Genomic DNA, 26,921 nt, shown 5'->3' on the forward strand with positions numbered 1-26,921 from the left:
GATTAAAGAAAGACAAAGATTTTCTGTCAGAAAGCAAACATCACATTTATTTGTTGATTTCAGAAGTACAAAATATGACAAAGGCCGTCTCCTCGGGGAGAAACTAAACCGCAAAAACAAAACTATTTACAGAGAAAGAAGTGAGTTCAAACAGCTGCTCGTGTCGGCAGAGCTGACGTTAAAGAGAGGCTCGGAGTTTACGTTTGGTCTTTATAAAAAACTTGCGTACTTTAGTTATCAGTCGCTTTCAGAGACGTCACTTTAAAAAAATTAATTTAAACGCACGTCTGCATGAGGCGTTCAGGGACAGGACCGAGTACAGGTCAAAAATATGCTGTTCTGCAGCAGCCGGAGTTCAGACGTTGACTGATTTCTAACTCTGTACCCGACTCAGGATCCTGAACCAGAATCAGATTTGGCTGGTTAATACAAATATTTGACAATCTGTAGTATTTTTTTCCATATAAAGTTTTTAAGTTTGAAGAAGCTCAGCGAGACTTTCAGTGTGTCAGCGGCGTTCATGTAATGTAGTAAACAGGCTAACGGCGCTAACAACAGGTCGTAAGTGTGCAACACTTTTTGCCGACTCTACATCTAAAACAAAAATCAGACACCGTGTCGTTTTAAAAGTTTCTGTGAGCTAAAAAAAACTTTCCTAAGCAGAGGAGAGAAGATAATGTTGTCTCAGAGCCTCACGGCGCAGAATCTGTCCTCTGTGCCGCTGCAGCGCGTCGACCAAGGGACCAAAATAGAGCAAAAAAAAACCCCAAAATTAGTTTCATTTAGCTTTCGATAGCCCGACACTCATTAACTTACCAGTGACTTTAACAAAAAAAAGTAGGCCGCCACCCTCCGCTCTCCTCGGCGCTCCGCGCTGCACACCGCCCCCGTTTGGCGTGAAATAACATCAGCTAGTTAGCAGCGACGCTCTTTCAGCGAGTCACGTCATCCAGGAGGCAGGACGCGTTGCAGCGGGAACATTACGCTCACCCTCCGTCTCCTTCGGGCTCGGTGAGTAAATGGCTTTTGGCTTTTAGCATCGTTAACTCTGTTAGCACCGTTAGCCGTGAGCACAGCAGGCGGTGCTAACAGAGTAGCTAACAGTGATAACATTGTGAACGATGCTGAACGGCTCAAAATGAAGCCGCTTACTCACCCAAAAGACTGGAGGGTGGACACAGTGTTTCCATAGCAACGCCGTCACGTCAGGATGGCGTTACTTAGCTGTAATTGTCAAATGAGCGACGCCGCCAGCTGCGATCCGACCCGGCCGGGCTGCAGTTCAGTAAACGGAAAATTAGCTAAATTAACCTTCAGTCACTGTAGTTAGACGCGAAAAACGAAGACAACAGACTCGAAGAGTAAACTTTGTGTTAACGCAGCTGCAGTTTTTCATCGAAATAAAACCATCAAATCAAATTATTAAGAAATTAGATATTTTGGCGTTTTATCAGCATAAGAAGTTGTAACTTGATATGAAGCTTCTGACGTGTTTCCCCTCGCTGAGCTGCAGCGGACGACGCGCTCCGTCGCTTCTGCGCGGGTTCGATACCTGAATAAAACATCAGTGACACACCGACGTTTCTACTCGCCATCTCGTCACTTCAGCTGAACTCAGAACGCCGGCTGCGATTTTACACACGCAAAGAAAAAAATCTCGGCTCATACGGAGAGAAATTAAAACACAGCGATCGATAACTCCCTCAGAGTACTGCGAGTACCGTAATTAATTTAAAAAGCCTCTCTTTGAACAGATGTTTCTGAGCGTCCGCTGCCTCTCTGCGCTGATTCACAACGCCGCCGAAATCTAAACGTTTACAGGCACCAAATAGATTTGTTACGCTTCGTTCACACCGAATGCGATAAAAAAAAACTTCAGCTGCTGGAGTCATATCGGAGTCATTTCGGAGCATTTTACAACTTGTGAAAATTCGCCCTCAGTGGCTGTGGTTATTGTTGAATGGCGAACGGCGAACAGTGAAATGACTTCAGTCGCTCGCCGCTGTTTACGTTCCACAATAAAAGACAAACTTCGTCGCTCGGAGCGTTTTAAAGAGAAACGGCTGACAGGCGCAGGTGTGCTTTCAGAGCTGAACTTTATATCTCTGCTGGCTGAACTTCAGGTCTGTCTTTGTCGTGTCTCCACAGCGCTGACGCTCCGTGTGTCCACGGACAGACGCAGTTTGTCTCTCAGTAACGTCAAAAGAATCTTAAAACTGACAGGATATCACAACACAGCGTCACGCAGAATTCTCCCTCAAACTGAAAATTTTCAGCTTCACAATAGACGCAAAGATGTGAAATATTCGTTTTAACATCCACCACGTCACGTCTAACGTGTCCACCGAGTCCACCGAGTCCATCGTGCCGCCCAAATTCGCATCTATTTGCATCTTTGCACTGACTTTGTCAAGTCGCCACGTGAAACGCTCACATCGCGTTCGGTGTGAACACGTTAAAAATAAGAACGAAAGCTGATCTATACGTGAAAACCGAGAGCGAGATAAAGTTTCGTGTGTTGAGTCAAACTTTTCTGTGATAAAACACGTTCAAATCACTCAGAAAACTGCAGTTCAAGCTTTTTTGAATAGAAATTGGACTTTGAATTCATTCGTGACATATTTCAATCAGGGCTGTCGAATCATCCATTTTATAATCGCAGTATTTCTACAGTTAATCTCATTTTTTTTTTTTGTTTCAATTTAATTTCAATTCTGTTATTTTGAATTTAAAAACTGTTTTAAAGTGAAGCAATTCCCACCAGATGGTCTTGATTAGGAATTAATCGAGTTTTCTTTCAGATATCTGGAGGTCAGAGGTCAGGGACCGTGCTGTTTTTACATCGCTGAAATTTAGCGTTATTTAAATTTATTGCCTGACAAGTTAGCATCACATGGTTAGTACCGCTTATTCCTCAGTTTAAACCGGCTACGGCATCTCACAGACGAGAATTCTGTCCAGTAATTAACGCGATTAAAAACCAATTATGCGTTACGCACAGACCTCAAACGCATCGTGATTAACGCGTTAAAGCTGGCAGCCCTGATTTAAATATATCCAAAAATACCATCAACCTCATTTTCTGTGGAAAGAACGCTGCTGTTCTGCTGCAGCAGCTGCCAGAGTTTTGGCGTCAGACGCCGTTCAGTCAGACTGCGGCGGCGTTCAGGTTCGGTTTGAACCCGTGATCTCATCAGAAGACAAAACCCCCTGAGCTCCGACGTGTCCTCACACGGCTGCTGTCAAAGTGTCCTCGGAGTCCACCGCCATCAGAACGAGTCTTTACAAATGATGCCTCGTCTGCCGTCAACATCCTGCCGGAGAGTCGTCACGTCAGCTGCAGATTTTAAAAAAACATGCGATTTTTAAGGCCTTGAAGTGTGGAAGCCTGAACGATGACATCTGACCCCGGATCAGCGGCGGGGTCCTCTCAGGACAGCCATCCTCCGTCTGTCCTCGGAGCGATGATGCTGTCCTTCGCCTGCAGGAGTCTCTCCAGACACGGCGACCTGATCTTGAAGGGCGGCGGCCCCCGGCTGAGGCGGGGCTCAACGGGGAGGCGGCGCCCGGGCACAGAGCGTGGGTCGGTGCTGGAGGAGACGGCGCTGTCCTGGGTGACGTCCTGGCCGCAGCGTGGCGGCGGAGGGGAGGCGGAGACGGCGGGCTGGCTGAGTGTGGACTGAGGCGTCTTCAGGGAGCAGATGGGGGACGTGTGGAGCCACTTGAGGCGCGTGGAGGAGTCCGAGGAGCAGAGCGACAGCGGAGAGGCGGGAGGAGGGGAGGCACCGGCGTGACGCTGCTGGAGAGGAAACACGAGGACGACATCACCGTCACGAGCACAGAGAGGTAAGAAAGAAATTCACATTTCACACGCGTCTTTATTTTCATCTTCTTAGTAACTAAATCAGGGGTCGGCAGATTATCGGGCCGATTTTTGGCACTTTTGAGGATCATCTGAGTCAGTATTTTTATTCGAATGATTCCTGATAAAATTAATCAATTAAAAATTGCAAATTGCAAATAAAATATGAATGAATATAAAATAATAATCATGTTGTAGTTTGTCAAAATAAAGATTTGAAAATTGTCACTCAGAGATAGTATTCCAAATGTGGCATTTAGTGTGTCAACAGAAGTTTAAAATATCTAAAAAATATAAATTATATGTTGACAAAAGTGAAAAAAACACATAGTATAGTATATCCAAAAAACATTTTAAAAAAGTCATAGTTTAGGATGTTGAAAAAGTTTTTTAAAAAAAGAATGTATGCTAAATTTGTGAGTATGTATAGTTTGGTATGTTTTGGTATGTAAAGTTTTAAAAATATGATAGTATAGTATGTCCAGAAGTCATAAAAAAGTCATAGTATAGTTTGTCGAAAAGTAAAAAAAAGAAAAAGTCATGGTGTAGTTTTTAAAGTCACACTACAGTTTGCTAAATTATCATAGTAAAGTTTGACAAAAAAAGTTTTTAGAAATGTCTGGTAAAGTATGCCAAGGTTTTCATTGTATGTCGAAAAAGTAAAATAAAATCATAGTAATGTCCAAAAAAGAGGAAAAAAAGTTTTAGTATATTATTCTGAAAAGTAGTAAGCTGAAAAAAGTTGCTTAAACGTCATAATATACTACGCTGAAAAACATCATGGTATAGTTTATCAAAAAGATAAAACAAGTGTCCTCGTATAGTACACCAAATTTGTCACTTTATAGTATTAGAATAGTAGTATAGTAAAAATGTACTAATTTAGTATACTGAAGAAAAATGTGACGGTTTAGTTTGTTAGAGGATAGTGTGCCGAAAAAGTTTTTTTTTTAAAAAGGCCACGGGATAGTTTGCTGCAAAAAGTCATTCGAAAAGTAAGTTTAGCGTTTCAAAAAAGTAAAAAATAAACGAAATCATTGCAAGCTATGCTGAATTTATCAAAGTATAATATGTTGAAAAATGTAAATACGTAAATGAATGATTTCAGAAGTCGTCGTTTACCTCAAAGATTCACAGACTCAACCGCGACATCACATTCACTTGTTTACCTTTTGCTTCTTGGCAGGAGCGCGCTCATCGGTCTGCGTCAGGTTCGGTCTGACGTGAGGAAACCAGCTGTGAAGCATTTCTTCTATTTTCATGATGATGCTGAGGAAATGTCCACTGCAATGAAGAGAGACAGAAGACACGGAGGACAGGAGGTTAGTCAGATACACGAGGACACACTGACTGAGTCTGACATTTTTCCACAAATCTACAGGAGGGCATCAGCTGCAACGTCCCGACGTCGACAGCAGAGAAGAAGAAGACGGCATTTTCCGTGAAAAAACTAACTACTATTGCCTTTGTCGCCGTTTTTTCCAACATGCTAAATTAGTGGGTTTTTGGACTTTTTTGGCCTCTATTTCCACTGTGTCCATTATGGCGCGTCTCTACAAGCTAGAATACACGCTTTACAGACATTTTTGGGACGTGTCAAATTTTGACCTTTTTCGCCATACTATACTATTGCCTTTGTCGCTGTTTCTTCCAACATGCTAAATTAGCGGGTTTTTGGACTTTTTTGGCCTCTATTTCCACTGTGTCCATTATGGCGCGTCTCTACAAGCTAGAATACACGCTTTTCAGACATTTTTGGGACGTGTCAAATTTTGACCTTTTTCGCCATACTATACTATTGCCTTTGTCGCCGTTTTTTCCAACATGCTAACATAGCGGGTTTTTGGACTTTTTTGGCTTCTATTTCCACTGTGTCCATTATGGCGCGTCTCTACAAGCTAGAATACGCGCTTTTCAGACATTTTTGGGACGTGTCAAATTTTGACCTTTTTCGCCATACTATACTATTGCCTTTGTCGCCGTTTTTTCCACCATGCTAAATTAGTGGGTTTTTGGACTTTTTTGGCCTCTATTTCCTTTGTGTCCATTATGGCGCGTCTCTACAAGCTAGAATACATGCTTTTCATACCTTTTTGGGACGTGTAAAATTTTGACCTTTTTCGCCATACTATACTATTGCCTTTGTCGCCGTTTTTTCCAACATGCTAAATTAGCGGGTTTTTGGACTTTTTTGGCCTCTATTTCCACTGTGTCCATTATGGCGCGTCCCTACAAGCTAGAATACGCGCTTTTTAGACATTTTTGGGACGTGTCAAATTTTGACCTTTTTCGCCATACTATACTATTGCCTTTGTCGCCGTTTTTTCCAACATGCTAAATTAGCGGGTTTTTGGACTTTTTTGGCCTCTATTTCCTTTGTGTCCATTATGGCGCGTCTCTACAAGCTAGAATACACGCTTTTCAGACATTTTTGGGACGTGTCAAATTTTGACCTTTTTCGCCATACTATACTATTGCCTTTGTCGCCGTTTTTTCCAACATGCTAAATTAGCGGGTTTTTGGACTTTTTTGGCCTCTATTTCCACTGTGTCCATTATGGCGCTTCTCTACAAGCTAGAATACGTGCTTTATAGACATTTTTGGGACGTGTCAAATTTTGACCTTTTTCGCCATACTATACTATTGCCTTTGTCGCCGTTTTTTCCAACATGCTAAATTAGCGGGTTTTTGGACTTTTTTGGCCTCTATTTCCACTGTGTCCATTATGGCGCGTCCCTACAAGCTAGAATACGCGCTTTTTAGACATTTTTGGGACGTGTCAAATTTTGACCTTTTTTGCCATACTATACTATTGCCTTTGTCGCCGTTTTTTCCAACATGCTAAATTAGCGGGTTTTTTGACTTTTTTGGCCTCTATTTCCTTTGTGTCCATTATGGCGCGTCTCTACAAGCTAGAAGATGCGCTTTTCAGACATTTTTGGGACGTGTCAAATTTTGACCTTTTTCGCCATACTATACTATTGCCTTTGTCGCCGTTTTTTCCAACATGCTAAATTAGCAGGTTTTTGGACTTTTTTGGCCTCTATTTCCTTTGTGTCCATTATGGCGCGTCTCTACAAGCTAGAATACATGCTTTTCATACCTTTTTGGGACGTGTCAAATTTTGACCTTTTTCGCCATACTATACTATTGCCTTTGTCACCGTTTTTTCCAACATGCTAAATTAGCGGGTTTTTGGACTTTTGGCCTCTATTTCCACTGTGTCCATTATGGCGGCGTCTCTACAAGCTAGAATATGCGCTTTTCAGACATTTTGGGACGTGTCAATTTTTGACCTTTTTCGCCATACTATACTATTGCCTTTGTCGCCGTTTTTCCACCATGCTAAATTAGCGGGTTTTTGGACTTTTTTGGCCTCTATTTCCACTGTGTCCATTATGGCACGTCTCTACAAGCTAGAATACACGCTTTTCAGACATTTTTGGGACGTGTCAAATTTTGACCTTTTTCGCCATACTATACTATTGCCTTTGTCGCCGTTTTTTCCAACATGCTAACATAGCGGGTTTTTGGACTTTTTTGGCTTCTATTTCCACTGTGTCCATTATGGCGCGTCTCTACAAGCTAGAATACGCGCTTTTCAGACATTTTTGGGACGTGTCAAATTTTGACCTTTTCGCCATGCTATACTATTGCCTTTGTCGCCGTTTTTTCCAACATGCTAAATTAGCGGGTTTTTGGACTTTTTTGGCCTCTATTTCCACTGTGTCCATTATGGCGCGTCTCTACAAGCTAGAATATGCGCTTTTCAGACATTTTTGGGACGTGTCAAATTTTGACCTTTTTCGCCATACTATACTATTGCCTTTGTCGCCGTTTTTTCCACCATGCTAAATTAGTGGGTTTTTGGACTTTTTTGGCCTCTATTTCCTTTGTGTCCATTATGGCGCGTCTCTACAAGCTAGAATACACGCTTTTCATACCTTTTTGGGACGTGTCAAATTTTGACCTTTTTCGCCATACTATACTATTGCCTTTGTCGCTGTTTCTTCCAACATGCAAAATTAGCGGGTTTTTGGACTTTTTTGGCCTCTATTTCCACTGTGTCCATTATGGCGCGTCCCTACAAGCTAGAATACGTGCTTTTTAGACATTTTTGGGACGTGTAAAATTTTGACCTTTTTCGCCATACTATACTATTGCCTTTGTCGCCGTTTTTTCCACCATGCTAAATTAGTGGGTTTTTGGACTTTTTTGGCCTCTATTTCCTTTGTGTCCATTATGGCGCGTCTCTACAAGCTAGAATACACGCTTTTCAGACATTTTTGGGACGTGTCAAATTTTGACCTTTTTCGCCATACTATACTATTGCCTTTGTCGCCGTTTCTTCCAACATGCTAAATTAGCGGGTTTTTGGACTTTTTTGGCCTCTATTTCCACTGTGTCCATTATGGCGCGTCTCTACAAGCTAGAATACACGCTTTTCAGACATTTTTGGGACGTGTCAAATTTTGACCTTTTTCGCCATACTATACTATTGCCTTTGTCGCCGTTTTTTCCACCATGCTAAATTAACAGGTTTTTGGACTTTTTTGGCCTCTATTTCCACTGTGTCCATTATGGCGCGTCTCTACAAGCTAGAAGATGCACTTTACAGACATTTTTGGGACGTGTCAAATTTTGACCTTTTTCGCCATACTATACTGTTGCCTTTGTCGCCGTTTTTTCCAACATGCTAAATTAGCGGGTTTTTGGACTTTTTTGGCTTCTATTTCCACTGTGTCCATTATGGCGCGTCTCTACAAGCTAGAATACGCGCTTTTCAGACATTTTTGGGACGTGTCAAATTTTGACCTTTTCGCCATGCTATAATATTGCCTTTGTCCCCGTTTTTTCCAACATGCTAAATTAGCGGGTTTTTGGACTTTTTTGGCCTCTATTTCCACTGTGTCCATTATGGCGCGTCTCTACAAGCTAGAATATGCACTTTTCAGACATTTTTGGGACGTGTCAAATTTTGACCTTTTTCGCCATACTATACTATTGCCTTTGTCGCCGTTTTTTCCACCATGCTAAATTAGTGGGTTTTTGGACTTTTTTGGCCTCTATTTCCTTTGTGTCCATTATGGCGCGTCTCTACAAGCTAGAATACATGCTTTTTAGACATTTTTGGGACGTGTAAAATTTTGACCTTTTTCGCCATACTATACTATTGCCTTTGTCGCCGTTTTTTCCACCATGCTAAATTAGTGGGTTTTTGGACTTTTTTGGCCTCTATTTCCTTTGTGTCCATTATGGCGCGTCTCTACAAGCTAGAATACACGCTTTTCAGACATTTTTGGGACGTGTCAAATTTTGACCTTTTTCGCCATACTATACTATTGCCTTTGTCGCCGTTTTTTCCACCATGCTAAATTAACAGGTTTTTGGACTTTTTTGGCCTCTATTTCCTTTGTGTCCATTATGGCGCGTCTCTACAAGCTAGAATACATGCTTTTCATACCTTTTTGGGACGTGGCAAATTTTGACCTTTTTCGCCATACTATACTATTGCCTTTGTCGCAGTTTTTCCAACATGCTAAATTAGCGGGTTTTGGACTTTTTGGCCTCTATTTCCACTGTGTCCATTATGGCGTCTCTACAAGCTAGAAGATGCACTTTACAGACATTTTTGGGACGTGTCAAATTTTGACCTTTTTCGCCATACTATACTATTGCCTTTGTCGCCGTTTTTTCCAACATGCTAAATTAGCGGGTTTTTGGACTTTTTTGGCTTCTATTTCCACTGTGTCCATTATGGCGCGTCTCTACAAGCTAGAATACGCGCTTTTCAGACATTTTTGGGACGTGTCAAATTTTGACCTTTTCGCCATGCTATACTATTGCCTTTGTCGCCGTTTTTTCCAACATGCTAAATTAGCGGGTTTTTGGACTTTTTTGGCTTCTATTTCCACTGTGTCCATTATGGCGCGTCTCTACAAGCTAGAATATGCGCTTTTCAGACATTTTTGGGACGTGTCAAATTTTGACCTTTTTCGCCATACTATACTATTGCCTTTGTCGCCGTTTCTTCCAACATGCTAAATTAGCGGGTTTTTGGACTTTTTTGGCCTCTATTTCCTTTGTGTCCATTATGGTGCGTCTCTACAAGCTAGAATACGCGCTTTTCAGACATTTTTGGGACGTGTCAAATTTTGACCTTTTTCGCCATACTATACTATTGCCTTTGTCGCCGCTTTTTTTCCACCATGCTAAATTAGTGGTTTTTGGACTTTTTTGGCCTCTATTTCCTTTGTGTCCATTATGGTGCGTCTCTACAAGCTAGAATACGCGCTTTTCAGACATTTTTGGGACGTGTCAAATTTTGACCTTTTTCGCCATACTATACTATTGCCTTTGTCGCTGTTTCTTCCAACATGCTAAATTAGCGGGTTTTGGACTTTTTGGCCTCTATTTCCACTGTGTCCATTATGGCGTCTCTACAAGCTAGAATACGTGCTTTTTAGACATTTTTGGGACGTGTCAAATTTTGACCTTTTTCGCCATACTATACTATTGCCTTTGTCGCCGCTTTTTCCAACATGCTAAATTAGTGGTTTTTGGACTTTTTTGGCCTCTATTTCCACTGTGTCCATTATGGCGCGTCTCTACAAGCTAGAATACACGCTTTTCATACCTTTTTGGGACGTGTCAAATTTTGACCTTTTTCGCCATACTATACTATTGCCTTTGTCGCCGTTTTTTCCAACATGCTAAATTAGCGGGTTTTTGGACTTTTTTGGCCTCTATTTCCACTGTGTCCATTATGGCGCGTCTCTACAAGCTAGAATATGCGCTTTACAGACATTTTTGGGACGTGTCAAATTTTGACCTTTTTCGCCATACTATACTATTGCCTTTGTCGCCGTTTTTTCCAACATGCTAAATTAACGGGTTTTTGGACTTTTTTGGCCTCTATTTCCTTTGTGTCCATTATGGTGCATCTCTACAAGCTAGAATACACGCTTTTCATACCTTTTTGGGACATGTCAAATTTTGACCTTTTTCGCCATACTATACTATTGCCTTTGTCGCCGTTTTTTCCAACATGCTAAATTAGCGGGTTTTTGGACTTTTTTGGCCTCTATTTCCACTGTGTCCATTATGGCGCGTCTCTACAAGCTAGAAGATGCACTTTTTAGACATTTTTGGGACGTGTCAAATTTTGACCTTTTTCGCCATACTATACTATTGCCTTTGTCGCCGTTTTTTCCAACATGCTAAATTAGCGGGTTTTTGGACTTTTTTGGCCTCTATTTCCACTGTGTCCATTATGGCGCGTCTCTACAAGCTAGAATACGCGCTTTTCAGACATTTTTGGGACGTGTCAAATTTTGACCTTTTCGCCATGCTATACTATTGCCTTTGTCGCCGTTTTTTCCAACATGCAAAATTAGCGGGTTTTTGGACTTTTTTGGCCTCTATTTCCACTGTGTCCATTATGGCGCGTCTCTACAAGCTAGAATAAGTGCTTTTTAGACATTTTTGGGACGTGTAAAATTTTGACCTTTTTCGCCATACTATACTATTGCCTTTGTCGCCGTTTTTTCCAACATGCTAAATTAGCGGGTTTTTGGACTTTTTTGGCCTCTATTTCCACTGTGTCCATTATGGCGCGTCTCTACAAGCTAGAATACGCGCTTTTTAGACATTTTTGGGACGTGTCAAATTTTGACCTTTTTTGCCATACTATACTATTGCCTTTGTCGCCGTTTTTTCCAACATGCTAAATTAGCGGGTTTTTGGACTTTTTTGGCCTCTATTTCCTTTGTGTCCATTATATCGCGTCTACAAGCTAGAATACACGCTTTTCAGACATTTTTGGGACGTGTCAAATTTTGACCTTTTTCGCCATACTATACTATTGCCTTTGTCGCCGTTTTTTCCAACATGCTAAATTAGCGGGTTTTTGGACTTTTTTGGCCTCTATTTCCTTTGTGTCCATTATGGCGCGTCTCTACAAGCTAGAATACATGCTTTTCATACCTTTTTGGGACGTGTCAAATTTTGACCTTTTTCGCCATACTATACTATTGCCTTTGTCGCCGTTTTTTCCAACATGCTAAATTAGCGGGTTTTTGGACTTTTTTGGCTTCTATTTCCACTGTGTCCATTATGGCGCGTCTCTACAAGCTAGAATACGCGCTTTTCATACCTTTTTGGGACGTGTCAAATTTTGACCTTTTTCGCCATACTATACTATTGCCTTTGTCACCGTTTTTTCCAACATGCTAAATTAGCGGGTTTTTGGACTTTTTTGGCCTCTATTTCCACTGTGTCCATTATGGCGCGTCTCTACAAGCTAGAAGATGCGCTTTTCAGACATTTTTGGGACGTGTCAAATTTTGACCTTTTTCGCCATACTATACTATTGCCTTTGTCGCCGTTTTTTCCAACATGCTAAATTAGCGGGTTTTTGGACTTTTTTGGCCTCTATTTCCACTGTGTCCATTATGGCGCGTCTCTACAAGCTAGAATACACGCTTTTCAGACATTTTTGGGACGTGTCAAATTTTGACCTTTTTCGCCATACTATACTATTGCCTTTGTCGCCGTTTTTTCCAACATGCTAAATTAGCGGGTTTTTGGACTTTTTTGGCCTCTATTTCCACTGTGTCCATTATGGCGCGTCTCTACAAGCTAGAATATGCGCTTTTCATACCTTTTTGGGACGTGTCAAATTTTGACCTTTTTCGCCATACTATACTATTGCCTTTGTCGCTGTTTTTTCCAACATGCAAAATTAGCGGGTTTTTGGACTTTTTTGGCCTCTATTTCCACTGTGTCCATTATGGCGCGTCCCTACAAGCTAGAATACGTGCTTTTTAGACATTTTTGGGACGTGTAAAATTTTGACCTTTTTCGCCATACTATACTATTGCCTTTGTCGCCGTTTTTTCCACCATGCTAAATTAGTGGGTTTTTGGACTTTTTTGGCCTCTATTTCCTTTGTGTCCATTATGGCGCGTCTCTACAAGCTAGAATACACGCTTTTCAGACATTTTTGGGACGTGTCAAATTTTGACCTTTTTCGCCATACTATACTATTGCCTTTGTCGCCGTTTTTTCCAACATGCTAAATTAGCGGGTTTTTGGACTTTTTTGGCCTCTATTTCCACTGTGTCCATTATGGCGCGTCTCTACAAGCTAGAATATGCGCTTTACAGACATTTTTGGGACGTGTCAAATTTTGACCTTTTTCGCCATACTATACTATTGCCTTTGTCGCCGTTTTTTCCACCATGCTAAATTAACAGGTTTTTGGACTTTTTTGGCCTCTATTTCCTTTGTGTCCATTATGGCGCGTCTCTACAAGCTAGAATACATGCTTTTCATACCTTTTTGGGACGTGTCAAATTTTGACCTTTTTCGCCATACTATACTATTGCCTTTGTCGCAGTTTTTTCCAACATGCTAAATTAGCGGGTTTTTGGACTTTTTTGGCCTCTATTTCCACTGTGTCCATTATGGCGCGTCTCTACAAGCTAGAAGATGCACTTTACAGACATTTTTGGGACGTGTCAAATTTTGACCTTTTTCGCCATACTATACTATTGCCTTTGTCGCCGTTTTTTCCAACATGCTAAATTAGCGGGTTTTTGGACTTTTTTGGCCTCTATTTCCACTGTGTCCATTATGGCGCGTCTCTACAAGCTAGAATACACGCTTTTCAGACATTTTTGGGACGTGTCAAATTTTGACCTTTTCGCCATACTATACTATTGCCTTTGTCGCCGCTTTTTTCCAACATGCTAAATTAGCGGGTTTTTGGACTTTTTTGGCCTCTATTTCCACTGTGTCCATTATGGCGCGTCTCTACAAGCTAGAATACGCGCTTTTCAGACATTTTTGGGACGTGTCAAATTTTGACCTTTTCGCCATGCTATACTATTGCCTTTGTCGCCGTTTTTTCCAACATGCTAAATTAGCGGGTTTTTGGACTTTTTTGGCCTCTATTTCCACTGTGTCCATTATGGCGCGTCTCTACAAGCTAGAATATGCGCTTTTCAGACATTTTTGGGACGTGTCAAATTTTGACCTTTTTCGCCATACTATACTATTGCCTTTGTCGCCGTTTTTTCCACCATGCTAAATTAGTGGGTTTTTGGACTTTTTTGGCCTCTATTTCCTTTGTGTCCATTATGGCGCGTCTCTACAAGCTAGAATACATGCTTTTTAGACATTTTTGGGACGTGTCAAATTTTGACCTTTTTCGCCATACTATACTATTGCCTTTGTCGCCGTTTCTTCCAACATGCTAAATTAGCGGGTTTTTGGACTTTTTTGGCCTCTATTTCCACTGTGTCCATTATGGCGCTGCCTCTCTACAAGCTAGAATATGCGCTTTACAGACATTTTTGGGACGTGTCAAATTTTGACCTTTTTCGCCATACTATACTATTGCCTTTGTCGCCGTTTTCCAACATGCTAAATTAGTGGGTTTTTGGACTTTTTGGCCTCTATTTCCTTTGTGTCCATTATATGCTGCGTCTCTACAAGCTAGAATACACGCTTTTCAGACATTTTTGGGACGTGTCAAATTTTGACCTTTTTCGCCATACTATACTATTGCCTTTGTCGCCGTTTCTTCCAACATGCTAAATTAGCGGGTTTTTGGACTTTTTTGGCCTCTATTTCCACTGTGTCCATTATGGCGCGTCCCTACAAGCTAGAATACGTGCTTTTTAGACATTTTTGGGACGTGTAAAATTTTGACCTTTTTCGCCATACTATACTATTGCCTTTGTCGCCGTTTTTTCCACCATGCTAAATTAGTGGGTTTTTGGACTTTTTTGGCCTCTATTTCCTTTGTGTCCATTATGGCGCGTCTCTACAAGCTAGAATACACGCTTTTCAGACATTTTTGGGACGTGTCAAATTTTGACCTTTTTCGCCATACTATACTATTGCCTTTGTCGCCGTTTCTTCCAACATGCTAAATTAGCGGGTTTTTGGACTTTTTTGGCCTCTATTTCCACTGTGTCCATTATGGCGCGTCTCTACAAGCTAGAATATGCGCTTTACAGACATTTTTGGGACGTGTCAAATTTTGACCTTTTTCGCCATACTATACTATTGCCTTTGTCGCCGTTTTTTCCAACATGCTAAATTAGCGGGTTTTTGGACTTTTTTGGCCTCTATTTCCTTTGTGTCCATTATGGCGCGTCTCTACAAGCTAGAATACATGCTTTTCATACCTTTTTGGGACGTGTCAAATTTTGACCTTTTTCGCCATACTATACTATTGCCTTTGTCGCCGTTTCTTCCAACATGCTAAATTAGCGGGTTTTTGGACTTTTTTGGCCTCTATTTCCACTGTGTCCATTATGGCGCGTCTCTACAAGCTAGAATATGCGCTTTACAGACATTTTTGGGACGTGTCAAATTTTGACCTTTTTCGCCATACTATACTATTGCCTTTGTCGCCGTTTTTTCCACCATGCTAAATTAACGGGTTTTTGGACTTTTTTGGCCTCTATTTCCTTTGTGTCCATTATGGCGCGTCTCTACAAGCTAGAATACATGCTTTTCATACCTTTTTGGGACGTGTCAAATTTTGACCTTTTCGCCATGCTATACTATTGCCTTTGTCGCCGTTTTTTCCAACATGCTAAATTAGCGGGTTTTTGGACTTTTTTGGCTTCTATTTCCACTGTGTCCATTATGGCGCGTCTCTACAAGCTAGAATACGCGCTTTTCATACCTTTTTGGGACGTGTCAAATTTTGACCTTTTTCGCCATACTATACTATTGCCTTTGTCGCCGTTTTTTCCAACATGCTAAATTAGCGGGTTTTTGGACTTTTTTGGCCTCTATTTCCACTGTGTCCATTATGGCGCGTCTCTACAAGCTAGAATATGCGCTTTTCAGACATTTTTGGGACGTGTCAAATTTTGCCCTTTTCGCCATGCTATACTATTGCCTTTGTCGCCGTTTTTTCCAACATGCTAAATTAGCGGGTTTTTGGACTTTTTTGGCCTCTATTTCCACTGTGTCCATTATGGCGCGTCTCTACAAGCTAGAATACACGCTTTTCATACCTTTTTGGGACGTGTCAAATTTTGACCTTTTTCGCCATACTATACTATTGCCTTTGTCGCCGTTTCTTCCAACATGCTAAATTAGCGGGTTTTTGGACTTTTTTGGCCTCTATTTCCACTGTGTCCATTATGGCGCGTCTCTACAAGCTAGAATACGCGCTTTTCAGACATTTTTGGGACGTGTCAAATTTTGACCTTTTTCGCCATACTATACTATTGCCTTTGTCGCTGTTTCTTCCAACATGCAAAATTAAGCGGTTTTGGACTTTTTTGGCCTCTATTTCCACTGTGTCCATTATGGCGCGTCTCTACAAGCTAGAATACGTGCTTTTTAGACATTTTTGGGACGTGTCAAATTTTGACCTTTTTCGCCATACTATACTATTGCCTTTGTCGCCGTTTTTTCCACCATGCTAAATTAGTGGGTTTTTGGACTTTTTTGGCCTCTATTTCCTTTGTGTCCATTATGGCGCGTCTCTACAAGCTAGAATACACGCTTTTCAGACATTTTTGGGACGTGTCAAATTTTGACCTTTTTCGCCATACTATACTATTGCCTTTGTCGCCGTTTTTTCCAACATGCTAAATTAGCGGGTTTTTGGACTTTTTTGGCCTCTATTTCCACTGTGTCCATTATGGCGCATCTCTACAAGCTAGAATATGCGCTTTACAGACATTTTTGGGACGTGTCAAATTTTGACCTTTTTCGCCATACTATACTATTGCCTTTGTCGCCGTTTTTCCACCTTGCTAAATTAGCGGGTTTTTGGACTTTTTTGGCCTCTATTTCCTTTGTGTCCATTATGGCGCGTCTCTACAAGCTAGAATACATGCTTTTCATACCTTTTTGGGACGTGTCAAATTTTGACCTTTTTCGCCATACTATACTATTGCCTTTGTCGCCGTTTTTTCCAACATGCTAAATTAGCGGGTTTTTGGACTTTTTTGGCCTCTATTTCCACTGTGTCCATTATGGCGCGTCTCTACAAGCTAGAATATGCGCTTTACAGACATTTTTGGGACGTGTCAAATTTTGACCTTTTTCGCCATACTATACTATTGCCTTTGTCGCCGTTTTTTCCACCATGCTAAATTAACGGGTTTTTGGACTTTTTTGGCCTCTATTTCCTTTGTGTCCATTATGGCGCGTCTCTACAAGCTAGAATACACGCTTTTCATACCTTTTTGGGACGTGTCAAATTTTGACCTTTTTCGCCATACTATACTATTGCCTTTGTCGCTGCTTTCTTCCAACATGCTAAATTAGCGGGTTTTTGGACTTTTTTGGCCTCTATTTCCACTGTGTCCATTATGGCGCGTCTCTACAAGCTAGAATATGCGCTTTTCAGACATTTTTGGGACGTGTCTCATTTTGACCTTTTCGCCATACTATACTATTGCCTTTGTCGCCGTTTTTTCCAACATGCTAAATTAACGGGTTTTTGGACTTTTTTGGCCTCTATTTCCTTTGTGTCCATTATGGCGCGTCTCTACAAGCTAGAATACACGCTTTTCATACCTTTTTGGGACGTGTCAAATTTTGACCTTTTTCGCCATACTATACTATTGCCTTTGTCGCCGTTTTTTCCAACATGCTAAATTAGCGGGTTTTTGGACTTTTTTGGCCTCTATTTCCACTGTGTCCATTATGGCGCGTCTCTACAAGCTAGAATACGCGCTTTTCAGACATTTTTGGGACGTGTCAAATTTTGACCTTTTCGCCATGCTATACTATTGCCTTTGTCGCCGTTTTTTCCAACATGCTAAATTAGCGGGTTTTTGGACTTTTTTGGCTTCTATTTCCACTGTGTCCATTATGGCGCGTCTCTACAAGCTAGAATACGCGCTTTTCATACCTTTTTGGGACGTGTCAAATTTTGACCTTTTTCGCCATACTATACTATTGCCTTTGTCACCGTTTTTTCCAACATGCTAAATTAGCGGGTTTTTGGACTTTTTTGGCCTCTATTTCCACTGTGTCCATTATGGCGCGTCTCTACAAGCTAGAAGATACGCTTTTCAGACATTTTTGGGACGTGTCAAATTTTGACCTTTTTCGCCATACTATACTATTGCCTTTGTCGCCGTTTTTTCCAACATGCTAAATTAGCGGGTTTTTGGACTTTTTTGGCCTCTATTTCCACTGTGTCCATTATGGCGCGTCTCTACAAGCTAGAATACACGCTTTTCAGACATTTTTGGGACGTGTCAAATTTTGACCTTTTTCGCCATACTATACTATTGCCTTTGTCGCCGTTTTTTCCAACATGCTAACATAGCGGGTTTTTGGACTTTTTTGGCTTCTATTTCCACTGTGTCCATTATGGCGCGTCTCTACAAGCTAGAATATGCGCTTTTCAGACATTTTTGGGACGTGTCAAATTTTGACCTTTTTCGCCATACTATACTATTGCCTTTGTCGCCGTTTTTTCCACCATGCTAAATTAACAGGTTTTTGGACTTTTTTGGCCTCTATTTCCTTTGTGTCCATTATGGCGCGTCTCTACAAGCTAGAATACATGCTTTTCATACCTTTTTGGGACGTGTCAAATTTTGACCTTTTTCGCCATACTATACTATTGCCTTTGTCGCCGTTTTTTCCAACATGCTAAATTAACGGGTTTTTGGACTTTTTTGGCCTCTATTTCCACTGTGTCCATTATGGCGCGTCTCTACAAGCTAGAATATGCGCTTTACAGACATTTTTGGGACGTGTCAAATTTTGACCTTTTTCGCCATACTATACTATTGCCTTTGTCGCCGTTTTTTCCAACATGCTAAATTAGCGGGTTTTTGGACTTTTTTGGCCTCTATTTCCACTGTGTCCATTATGGCGCGTCTCTACAAGCTAGAATACGCGCTTTTCAGACATTTTTGGGACGTGTCAAATTTTGACCTTTTTCGCCATACTATACTATTGCCTTTGTCGCTGTTTCTTCCAACATGCAAAATTAGCGGGTTTTTGGACTTTTTTGGCCTCTATTTCCACTGTGTCCATTATGGCGCGTCTCTACAAGCTAGAATACGTGCTTTATAGACATTTTTGGGACGTGTCAAATTTTGACCTTTTTCGCCATACTATACTATTGCCTTTGTCGCCGTTTTTTCCAACATGCTAAATTAGCGGGTTTTTGGACTTTTTTGGCCTCTATTTCCACTGTGTCCATTATGGCGCGTCTCTACAAGCTAGAATACGCGCTTTTTAGACATTTTTGGGACGTGTCAAATTTTGACCTTTTTTGCCATACTATACTATTGCCTTTGTCGCCGTTTTTTCCAACATGCTAAATTAGCGGGTTTTTGGACTTTTTTGGCCTCTATTTCCTTTGTGTCCATTATGGCGCGTCTCTACAAGCTAGAATACACGCTTTTCATACCTTTTTGGGACGTGTCAAATTTTGACCTTTTTTGCCATACTATGCTATTGCCTTTGTCGCCGTTTTTTCCAGCATGCTAAATTAGCGGGTTTTTGGACTTTTTTGGCCTCTATTTCCACTGTGTCCATTATGGCGCATCTCTACAAGCTAGAATACACGCTTTTCATACCTTTTTGGGACGTGTCAAATTTTGACCTTTTTTGCCATACTATGCTATTGCCTTTGTCGCCGTTTTTTCCAGCATGCTAAATTAGCGGGTTTTTGGACTTTTTTGGCCTCTATTTCCACTGTGTCCATTATGGCGCGTCTCTACAAGCTAGAATACGCGCTTTATAGACATTTTTGGGACGTGTCAAATTTTGACCTTTTTCGCCATACTATACTATTGCCTTTGTCGCCATTTTTTCCAACATGCTAAATTAGCGGGTTTTTGGACTTTTTTGGCCTCTATTTCCACTGTGTCCATTATGGCGCGTCTCTACAAGCTAGAATATGCGATTTTGAGACAGTTTTGGGACGTGTCAAATTTTGACCTTTTTCGCCATACTATACTATTGCCTTTGTCGCCGTTTTTTCCAACATGCTAAATTAGCGGGTTTTTGGACTTTTTTGGCCTCTATTTCCACTGTGTCCATTATGGCGCGTCTCTACAAGCTAGAATATGCGCTTTACAGACATTTTTGGGACGTGTCAAATTTTGACCTTTTTCGCCATACTATACTATTGCCTTTGTCGCCGTTTTTTCCAGCATGCTAAATTAGCGGGTTTTTGGACTTTTTTGGCCTCTATTTCCACTGTGTCCATTATGGCGCGTCCCTACAAGCTAGAATACGCGCTTTTTAGACATTTTTGGGACGTGTCAAATTTTGACCTTTTTCGCCATACTATACTATTGCCTTTGTCGCTGTTTCTTCCAACATGCTAAATTAGCGGGGTTTTGGACTTTTGGCCTCTATTTCCACTGTGTCCATTATGGCGCGTCTCTACGAGCTAGAATACGCGCTTTTCAGACATTTTTGGGACGTGTCAAATTTTGACCTTTTTCGCCATACTATACTATTGCCTATGCTGGCAGAATGTTGGCAGAATGCTGGCAAAACTGCTGGAAATAACGGACAATGTCACCCATCCCCTCCATAAGACACTGGACAATCTGAAGAGTAGCTTCAGCAACAGACTCCTCCAACCCCGCTGTATGAGGGAGCGATACAGGAAATTATTCCTGCCTGCTGCCATCAGACTGTTCAACACATCCACCTCTGTCAGACCTGTGGTCACTGTCACTGAACTGGACTAAACTCTGTCACTCCACATCCAAACAGTACAGACTGCAGTATGTGTGTATGCATATCATGTATATATATGTACAAATATATAACATCGGATCGTCGCCTGCCTTGTATTATAAATATTATATTATACATCATCATATATATATATATATATATATAATTATTATTCTACCATTATTATTATATTATATTATACATAACATCGATCATCAGACATAAAAATGTCAAGTGCTAATGTCATGATGCTGATACTATTATTAATATTAATATTATGGATATAATTACTACTATTATTACTATTATTATTACTACTAGTATTAATACTATCCCTACTATTATGTGTGCGATGTCTTCAAACTGATGTTATTACCATTATTAGTATTATATGTACACCTCTACATATTCCCCTTATTCTGCTGTCATCATTACCATGCTTATGTGTATCCTTACCATCATCAGATTGCACCTTACCACTGCATTTGCACTACCTCAGTACTCTTTTGCACTACCTCAGCATTCTGTTTATTCTATTTTTATATATTTATGTTTATTTCTATCTTCTACTATTCTTCTTATTTTTCTATGTATGTCTCTGTATGTCTTACGTGCCAAGCTGCTGTGACAACTAAGTTTCCCTCCGTGGATCAATAAAGTCATCTAAGTCTAAGTCTAAGTCTTGTCGCCGTTTTTTCCACCATGCTAAATTAGCGGGTTTTTGGACTTTTTTGGCCTCTATTTCCACTGTGTCCATTATGGCGCGTCTCTACAAGCTAGAATACACGCTTTTCAGACATTTTTGGGACGTGTCAAATTTTGACCTTTTTCGCCATACTATACTATTGCCTTTGTCGCTGTTTTTTCCAACATGCTAAATTAGCGGATTTTTGGACTTTTTTGGCCTCTATTTCCACTGTGTCCATTATGGCGCGTCTCTACAAGCTAGAATACGCGCTTTTCAGACCTTTTTGGGACGTGTCAAATTTTGACATTTTTCGCCATACTATACTATTGCCTTTGTCGCCGTTTTTTCCAACATGCTAAATTAGCGGTTTTTTGGACTTTTTTGGCCTCTATTTCCACTGTGTCCATTATGGCGCGTCTCTACAAGCTAGAATACGCGCTTTTCAGACCTTTTTGGGACGTGTCAAATTTTGACCTTTTTCGCCATACTATACTATTGCCTTTGTCGCTGTTTCTTCCAACATGCTAAATTAGCGGGTTTTTGGACTTTTTTGGCCTCTATTTCCACTGTGTCCATTATGGCGCGTCTCTACGAGCTAGAATACACGCTTTTCAGACATTTTTGGGACATGTCAAATTTTGACCTTTTTCGCCATACTATACTATTGCCTTTGTCGCCGTTTTTTCCAACATGCTAAATTAGTGGGTTTTTGGACTTTTTTGGCCTCTATTTCCACTGTGTCCATTATGGCGCGTCTCTACAAGCTAGAATACGCGCTTTTCAGACATTTTTGGGACGTGTCAAATTTTGACCTTTTTCGCCATACTATACTATTGCCTTTGTCGCCGTTTTTTCCAACATGCTAAATTAGCGGGTTTTTGGACTTTTTTGGCCTCTATTTCCACTGTGTCCATTATGGCGCGTCTCTACAAGCTAGAATATGCGCTTTTCAGACATTTTTGGGACGTGTCAAATTTTGACCTTTTTCGCCATACTATACTATTGCCTTTGTCGCCGTTTTTTCCAACATGCTAAATTAAGCGGTTTTTGGACTTTTTGGCCTCTATTTCCACTGTGTCCATTATGGCGCGTCTCTACAAGCTAGAAGATGCGCTTTTCAGACATTTTTGGGACGTGTCAAATTTTGACCTTTTTCGCCATACTATACTATTGCCTTTGTCGCTGTTTTTTCCAACATGCTAAATTAGCGGAATTTTGGACTTTTTTGGCCTCTATTTCCACTGTGTCCATTATGGCGCGTCTCTACAAGCTAGAATACACGCTTTTCAGACATTTTTGGGACGTGTCAAATTTTGACCTTTTTCGCCATACTATACTATTGCCTTTGTCGCCGTTTTTTCCAACATGCTAAATTGGTGGGTTTTTGGACTTTTTTGGCCTCTATTTCCACTGTGTCCATTATGGCGCGTCTCTACAAGCCAGAAGATGCGCTTTTCAGACATTTTTGGGACGTGTCAAATTTTGACATTTTTCGCCATACTATACTATTGCCTTTGTCGCCGTTTTTTCCAACATGCTAAATTAGCGGGTTTTTGGACTTTTTTGGCCTCTATTTCCACTGTGTCCATTATGGGCGCGTCTCTACAAGCTAGAATACACGCTTTTCATACCGTTTTGGGACGTGTCAAATTTTGACCTTTTTCGCCATACTATACTATTGCCTTTGTCGCTGTTTCTTCCAACATGCTAAATTAGCGGGTTTTTGGACTTTTTTGGCCTCTATTTCCACTGTGTCCATTATGGCGCGTCTCTACAAGCTAGAATACACGCTTTTCAGACATTTTTGGGACATGTCAAATTTTGACCTTTTTCGCCATACTATACTATTGCCTTTGTCGCCGTTTTTTCCAACATGCTAAATTAGTGGGTTTTTGGACTTTTTTGGCCTCTATTTCCACTGTGTCCATTATGGCGCGTCTCTACAAGCTAGAAGATGCGCTTTTCAGACATTTTTGGGACGTGTCAAATTTTGACCTTTTTCGCCATACTATACTATTGCCTTTGTCGCCGTTTTTTCCAACATGCTAAATTAGCGGGTTTTTGGACTTTTTTGGCCTCTATTTCCACTGTGTCCATTATGGCGCGTCTCTACAAGCTAGAATATGCGCTTTACAGACATTTTTGGGACGTGTCAAATTTTGACCTTTTTCGCCATACTATACTATTGCCTTTGTCGCCGTTTTTTCCAACATGCTAAATTAGCGGTGTTTTGGACTTTTTGGCCTCTATTTCCACTGTGTCCATTATGGCGCGTCTCTACAAGCTAGAAGATGCGCTTTTCAGACATTTTTGGGACGTGTCAAATTTTGACCTTTTTCGCCATACTATACTATTGCCTTTGTCGCTGTTTTTTCCAACATGCTAAATTAGCGGAATTTTGGACTTTTTTGGCCTCTATTTCCACTGTGTCCATTATGGCGCGTCTCTACAAGCTAGAATACACGCTTTTCAGACATTTTTGGGACGTGTCAAATTTTGACCTTTCACGCCATACTATACTATTGCCTTTGTCGCCGTTTTTTCCAACATGCTAAATTAGCGGGTTTTGGACTTTTTGGCCTCTATTTCCACTGTGTCCATTATGGCGCGTCTCTACGAGCTAGAATACAGCTTTTCAGACTTTTTTGGTACTGGTCAATTTTTGACCTTTTCGCCATACTATACTATTGCCTTTGTCGCCGTTTTTTCCAACATGCTAAATTAACGGGTTTTTGGACTTTTTTGGCCTCTATTTCCACTGTGTCCATTATGGCGCGTCTCTACAAGCTACAATATGCGCTTTACAGACATTTTTGGGACGTGTCAAATTTTGACCTTTTTCGCCATACTATACTATTGCCTTTGTCGCCGTTTTTCCAACATGCTAAATTAAGCGGGTTTTTGGACTTTTTGGCCTCTATTTCCACTGTGTCCATTATGGCGTCTCTACGAGCTAGAAGATGCGCTTTTCAGACATTTTTGGGACGTGTCAAATTTTGACCTTTTTCGCCATACTATACTATTGCCTTTGTCGCTGTTTTTTCCAACATGCTAAATTAGCGGAATTTTGGACTTTTTTGGCCTCTATTTCCACTGTGTCCATTATGGCGCGTCTCTACAAGCTAGAATACACGCTTTTCATACCTTTTTGGGACGTGTCAAATTTTGACCTTTTTCGCCATACTATACTATTGCCTTTGTCGCCGTTTTTTCCAACATGCTAAATTAGTGGGTTTTTGGACTTTTTTGGCCTCTATTTCCACTGTGTCCATTATGGCGCGTCTCTACAAGCTAGAAGATGCGCTTTTCAGACATTTTTGGGACGTGTCAAATTTTGACATTTTTCGCCATACTATACTATTGCCTTTGTCGCCGTTTTTTCCAACATGCTAAATTAGCGGGTTTTTGGACTTTTTTGGCCTCTATTTCCACTGTGTCCATTATGGCACGTCTCTACAAGCTAGAATACACGCTTTTCATACCTTTTTGGGACGTGTCAAATTTTGACCTTTTTCGCCATACTATACTATTGCCTTTGTCGCCGTTTTTTCCAACATGCTAAATTAGCGGGTTTTGGACTTTTTGGCCTCTATTTCCACTGTGTCCATTATGGCGCGTCTCTACAAGCTAGAATATGCGCTTTACAGACATTTTTGGGACGTGTCAAATTTTGACCTTTTTCGCCATACTATACTATTGCCTTTGTCGCCGTTTTTTCCAACATGCTAAATTAGCGGGTTTTTGGACTTTTTTGGCCTCTATTTCCACTGTGTCCATTATGGCGCGTCTCTACAAGCTAGAATATGCGCTTTTCAGACATTTTTGGGACGTGTCAAATTTTGACCTTTTTCGCCATACTATACTATTGCCTTTGTCGCCGTTTTTTCCAACATGCTAAATTAGCGGGTTTTTGGACTTTTTTGGCCTCTATTTCCACTGTGTCCATTATGGCGCGTCTCTACAAGCTAGAATACACGCTTTTCATACCTTTTTGGGACGTGTCAAATTTTGACATTTTTCGCCATACTATACTATTGCCTTTGTCGCCGCTTTTTTCCAACATGCCAAATTAGTGGGTTTTTGGACTTTTTTGGCCTCTATTTCCACTGTGTCCATTATGGCGCGTCTCTACAAGCTAGAATACACGCTTTTCAGACATTTTTGGGACGTGTCAAATTTTGACCTTTTTCGCCATACTATACTATTGCCTTTGTCGCCGTTTTTTCCAACATGCTAAATTGGTGGGTTTTTGGACTTTTTTGGCCTCTATTTCCACTGTGTCCATTATGGCGCGTCTCTACAAGCCAGAAGATGCGCTTTTCAGACATTTTTGGGACGTGTCAAATTTTGACCTTTTTCGCCATACTATACTATTGCCTTTGTCGCCGTTTTTTCCAACATGCTAAATTAGCGGGTTTTTGGACTTTTTTGGCCTCTATTTCCACTGTGTCCATTATGGCGCGTCTCTACAAGCTAGAATATGCGCTTTTCAGACATTTTTGGGACGTGTCAAATTTTGACCTTTTTCGCCATACTATACTATTGCCTTTGTCGCCGTTTTTTCCAACATGCTAAATTAGCGGGTTTTTGGACTTTTTTGGCCTCTATTTCCACTGTGTCCATTATGGCGCGTCTCTACAAGCTAGAAGATGCGCTTTTCAGACATTTTTGGGACGTGTCAAATTTTGACCTTTTTCGCCATACTATACTATTGCCTTTGTCGCCGTTTTTTCCAACATGCTAAATTAACGGGTTTTTGGACTTTTTTGGCCTCTATTTCCACTGTGTCCATTATGGCGCGTCTCTACAAGCTAGAATACACGCTTTTCATACCTTTTTGGGACGTGTCAAATTTTGACATTTTTCGCCATACTATACTATTGCCTTTGTCGCCGCTTTTTTCCAACATGCCAAATTAGTGGGTTTTTGGACTTTTTTGGCCTCTATTTCCACTGTGTCCATTATGGCGCGTCTCTACAAGCTAGAATATGCGCTTTTCAGACATTTTTGGGACGTGTCAAATTTTGACCTTTTTCGCCATACTATACTATTGCCTTTGTCGCCGTTTTTTCCAACATGCCAAATTAGTGGGTTTTTGGACTTTTTTGGCCTCTATTTCCACTGTGTCCATTATGGCGCGTCTCTACAAGCTAGAATACACGCTTTTCAGACATTTTTGGGACGTGTCAAATTTTGACCTTTTTCGCCATACTATACTATTGCCTTTGTCGCCGTTTTTTCCAACATGCTAAATTGGTGGGTTTTTGGACTTTTTTGGCCTCTATTTCCACTGTGTCCATTATGGCGCGTCTCTACAAGCTAGAAGATGCGCTTTTCAGACATTTTTGGGACGTGTCAAATTTTGACCTTTTTCGCCATACTATACTATTGCCTTTGTCGCCGTTTTTTCCAACATGCTAAATTAGCGGGTTTTTGGACTTTTTTGGCCTCTATTTCCACTGTGTCCATTATGGCAAGTCTCTACAAGCTAGAATACACGCTTTTCATACCTTTTTGGGACGTGTCAAATTTTGACCTTTTTCGCCATACTATACTATTGCCTTTGTCGCCGTTTTTTCCACCATGCTAAATTAGCGGGTTTTTGGACTTTTTTGGCCTCTATTTCCACTGTGTCCATTATGGCGCGTCTCTACAAGCTAGAATATG

At 40.9% G+C, this 26,921-nt stretch overlaps 1 protein-coding gene across 4 annotated transcripts in view; it reads right to left on the bottom strand.

The window, feature by feature from the left end:
- Window positions 1-19: 19 nt before the first annotated feature.
- Window positions 20-26,921, bottom strand: part of LOC121938501 (uncharacterized) — an 89,653-nt gene continuing 62,751 nt past the window's right edge. For 3 of the 4 annotated variants that reach the window (XM_088077304.1, XM_088077250.1, XM_088077275.1), the window contains exons 5-6: window positions 5,032-5,146; window positions 20-3,799 (exon numbers count right to left, since the gene is read on the bottom strand). In XM_088077304.1, the coding sequence (XP_087933430.1) occupies window positions 3,431-3,799; window positions 5,032-5,146 (484 nt within the window). In that variant the 3' untranslated portion in view covers window positions 20-3,430. The remainder of the gene's footprint in view (window positions 3,800-5,031; window positions 5,147-26,921) is intronic. The other variant, XM_088077342.1, reaches the window with a different exon arrangement.

The sequence above is a fragment of the Plectropomus leopardus genome, chromosome 1 (assembly GCF_026936395.1).
Source record: "Plectropomus leopardus strain MGB_pleo_1.0 chromosome 1, ASM2693639v1, whole genome shotgun sequence".
NCBI classification, from domain to species: domain Eukaryota; kingdom Metazoa; phylum Chordata; class Actinopteri; order Perciformes; family Serranidae; genus Plectropomus; species Plectropomus leopardus.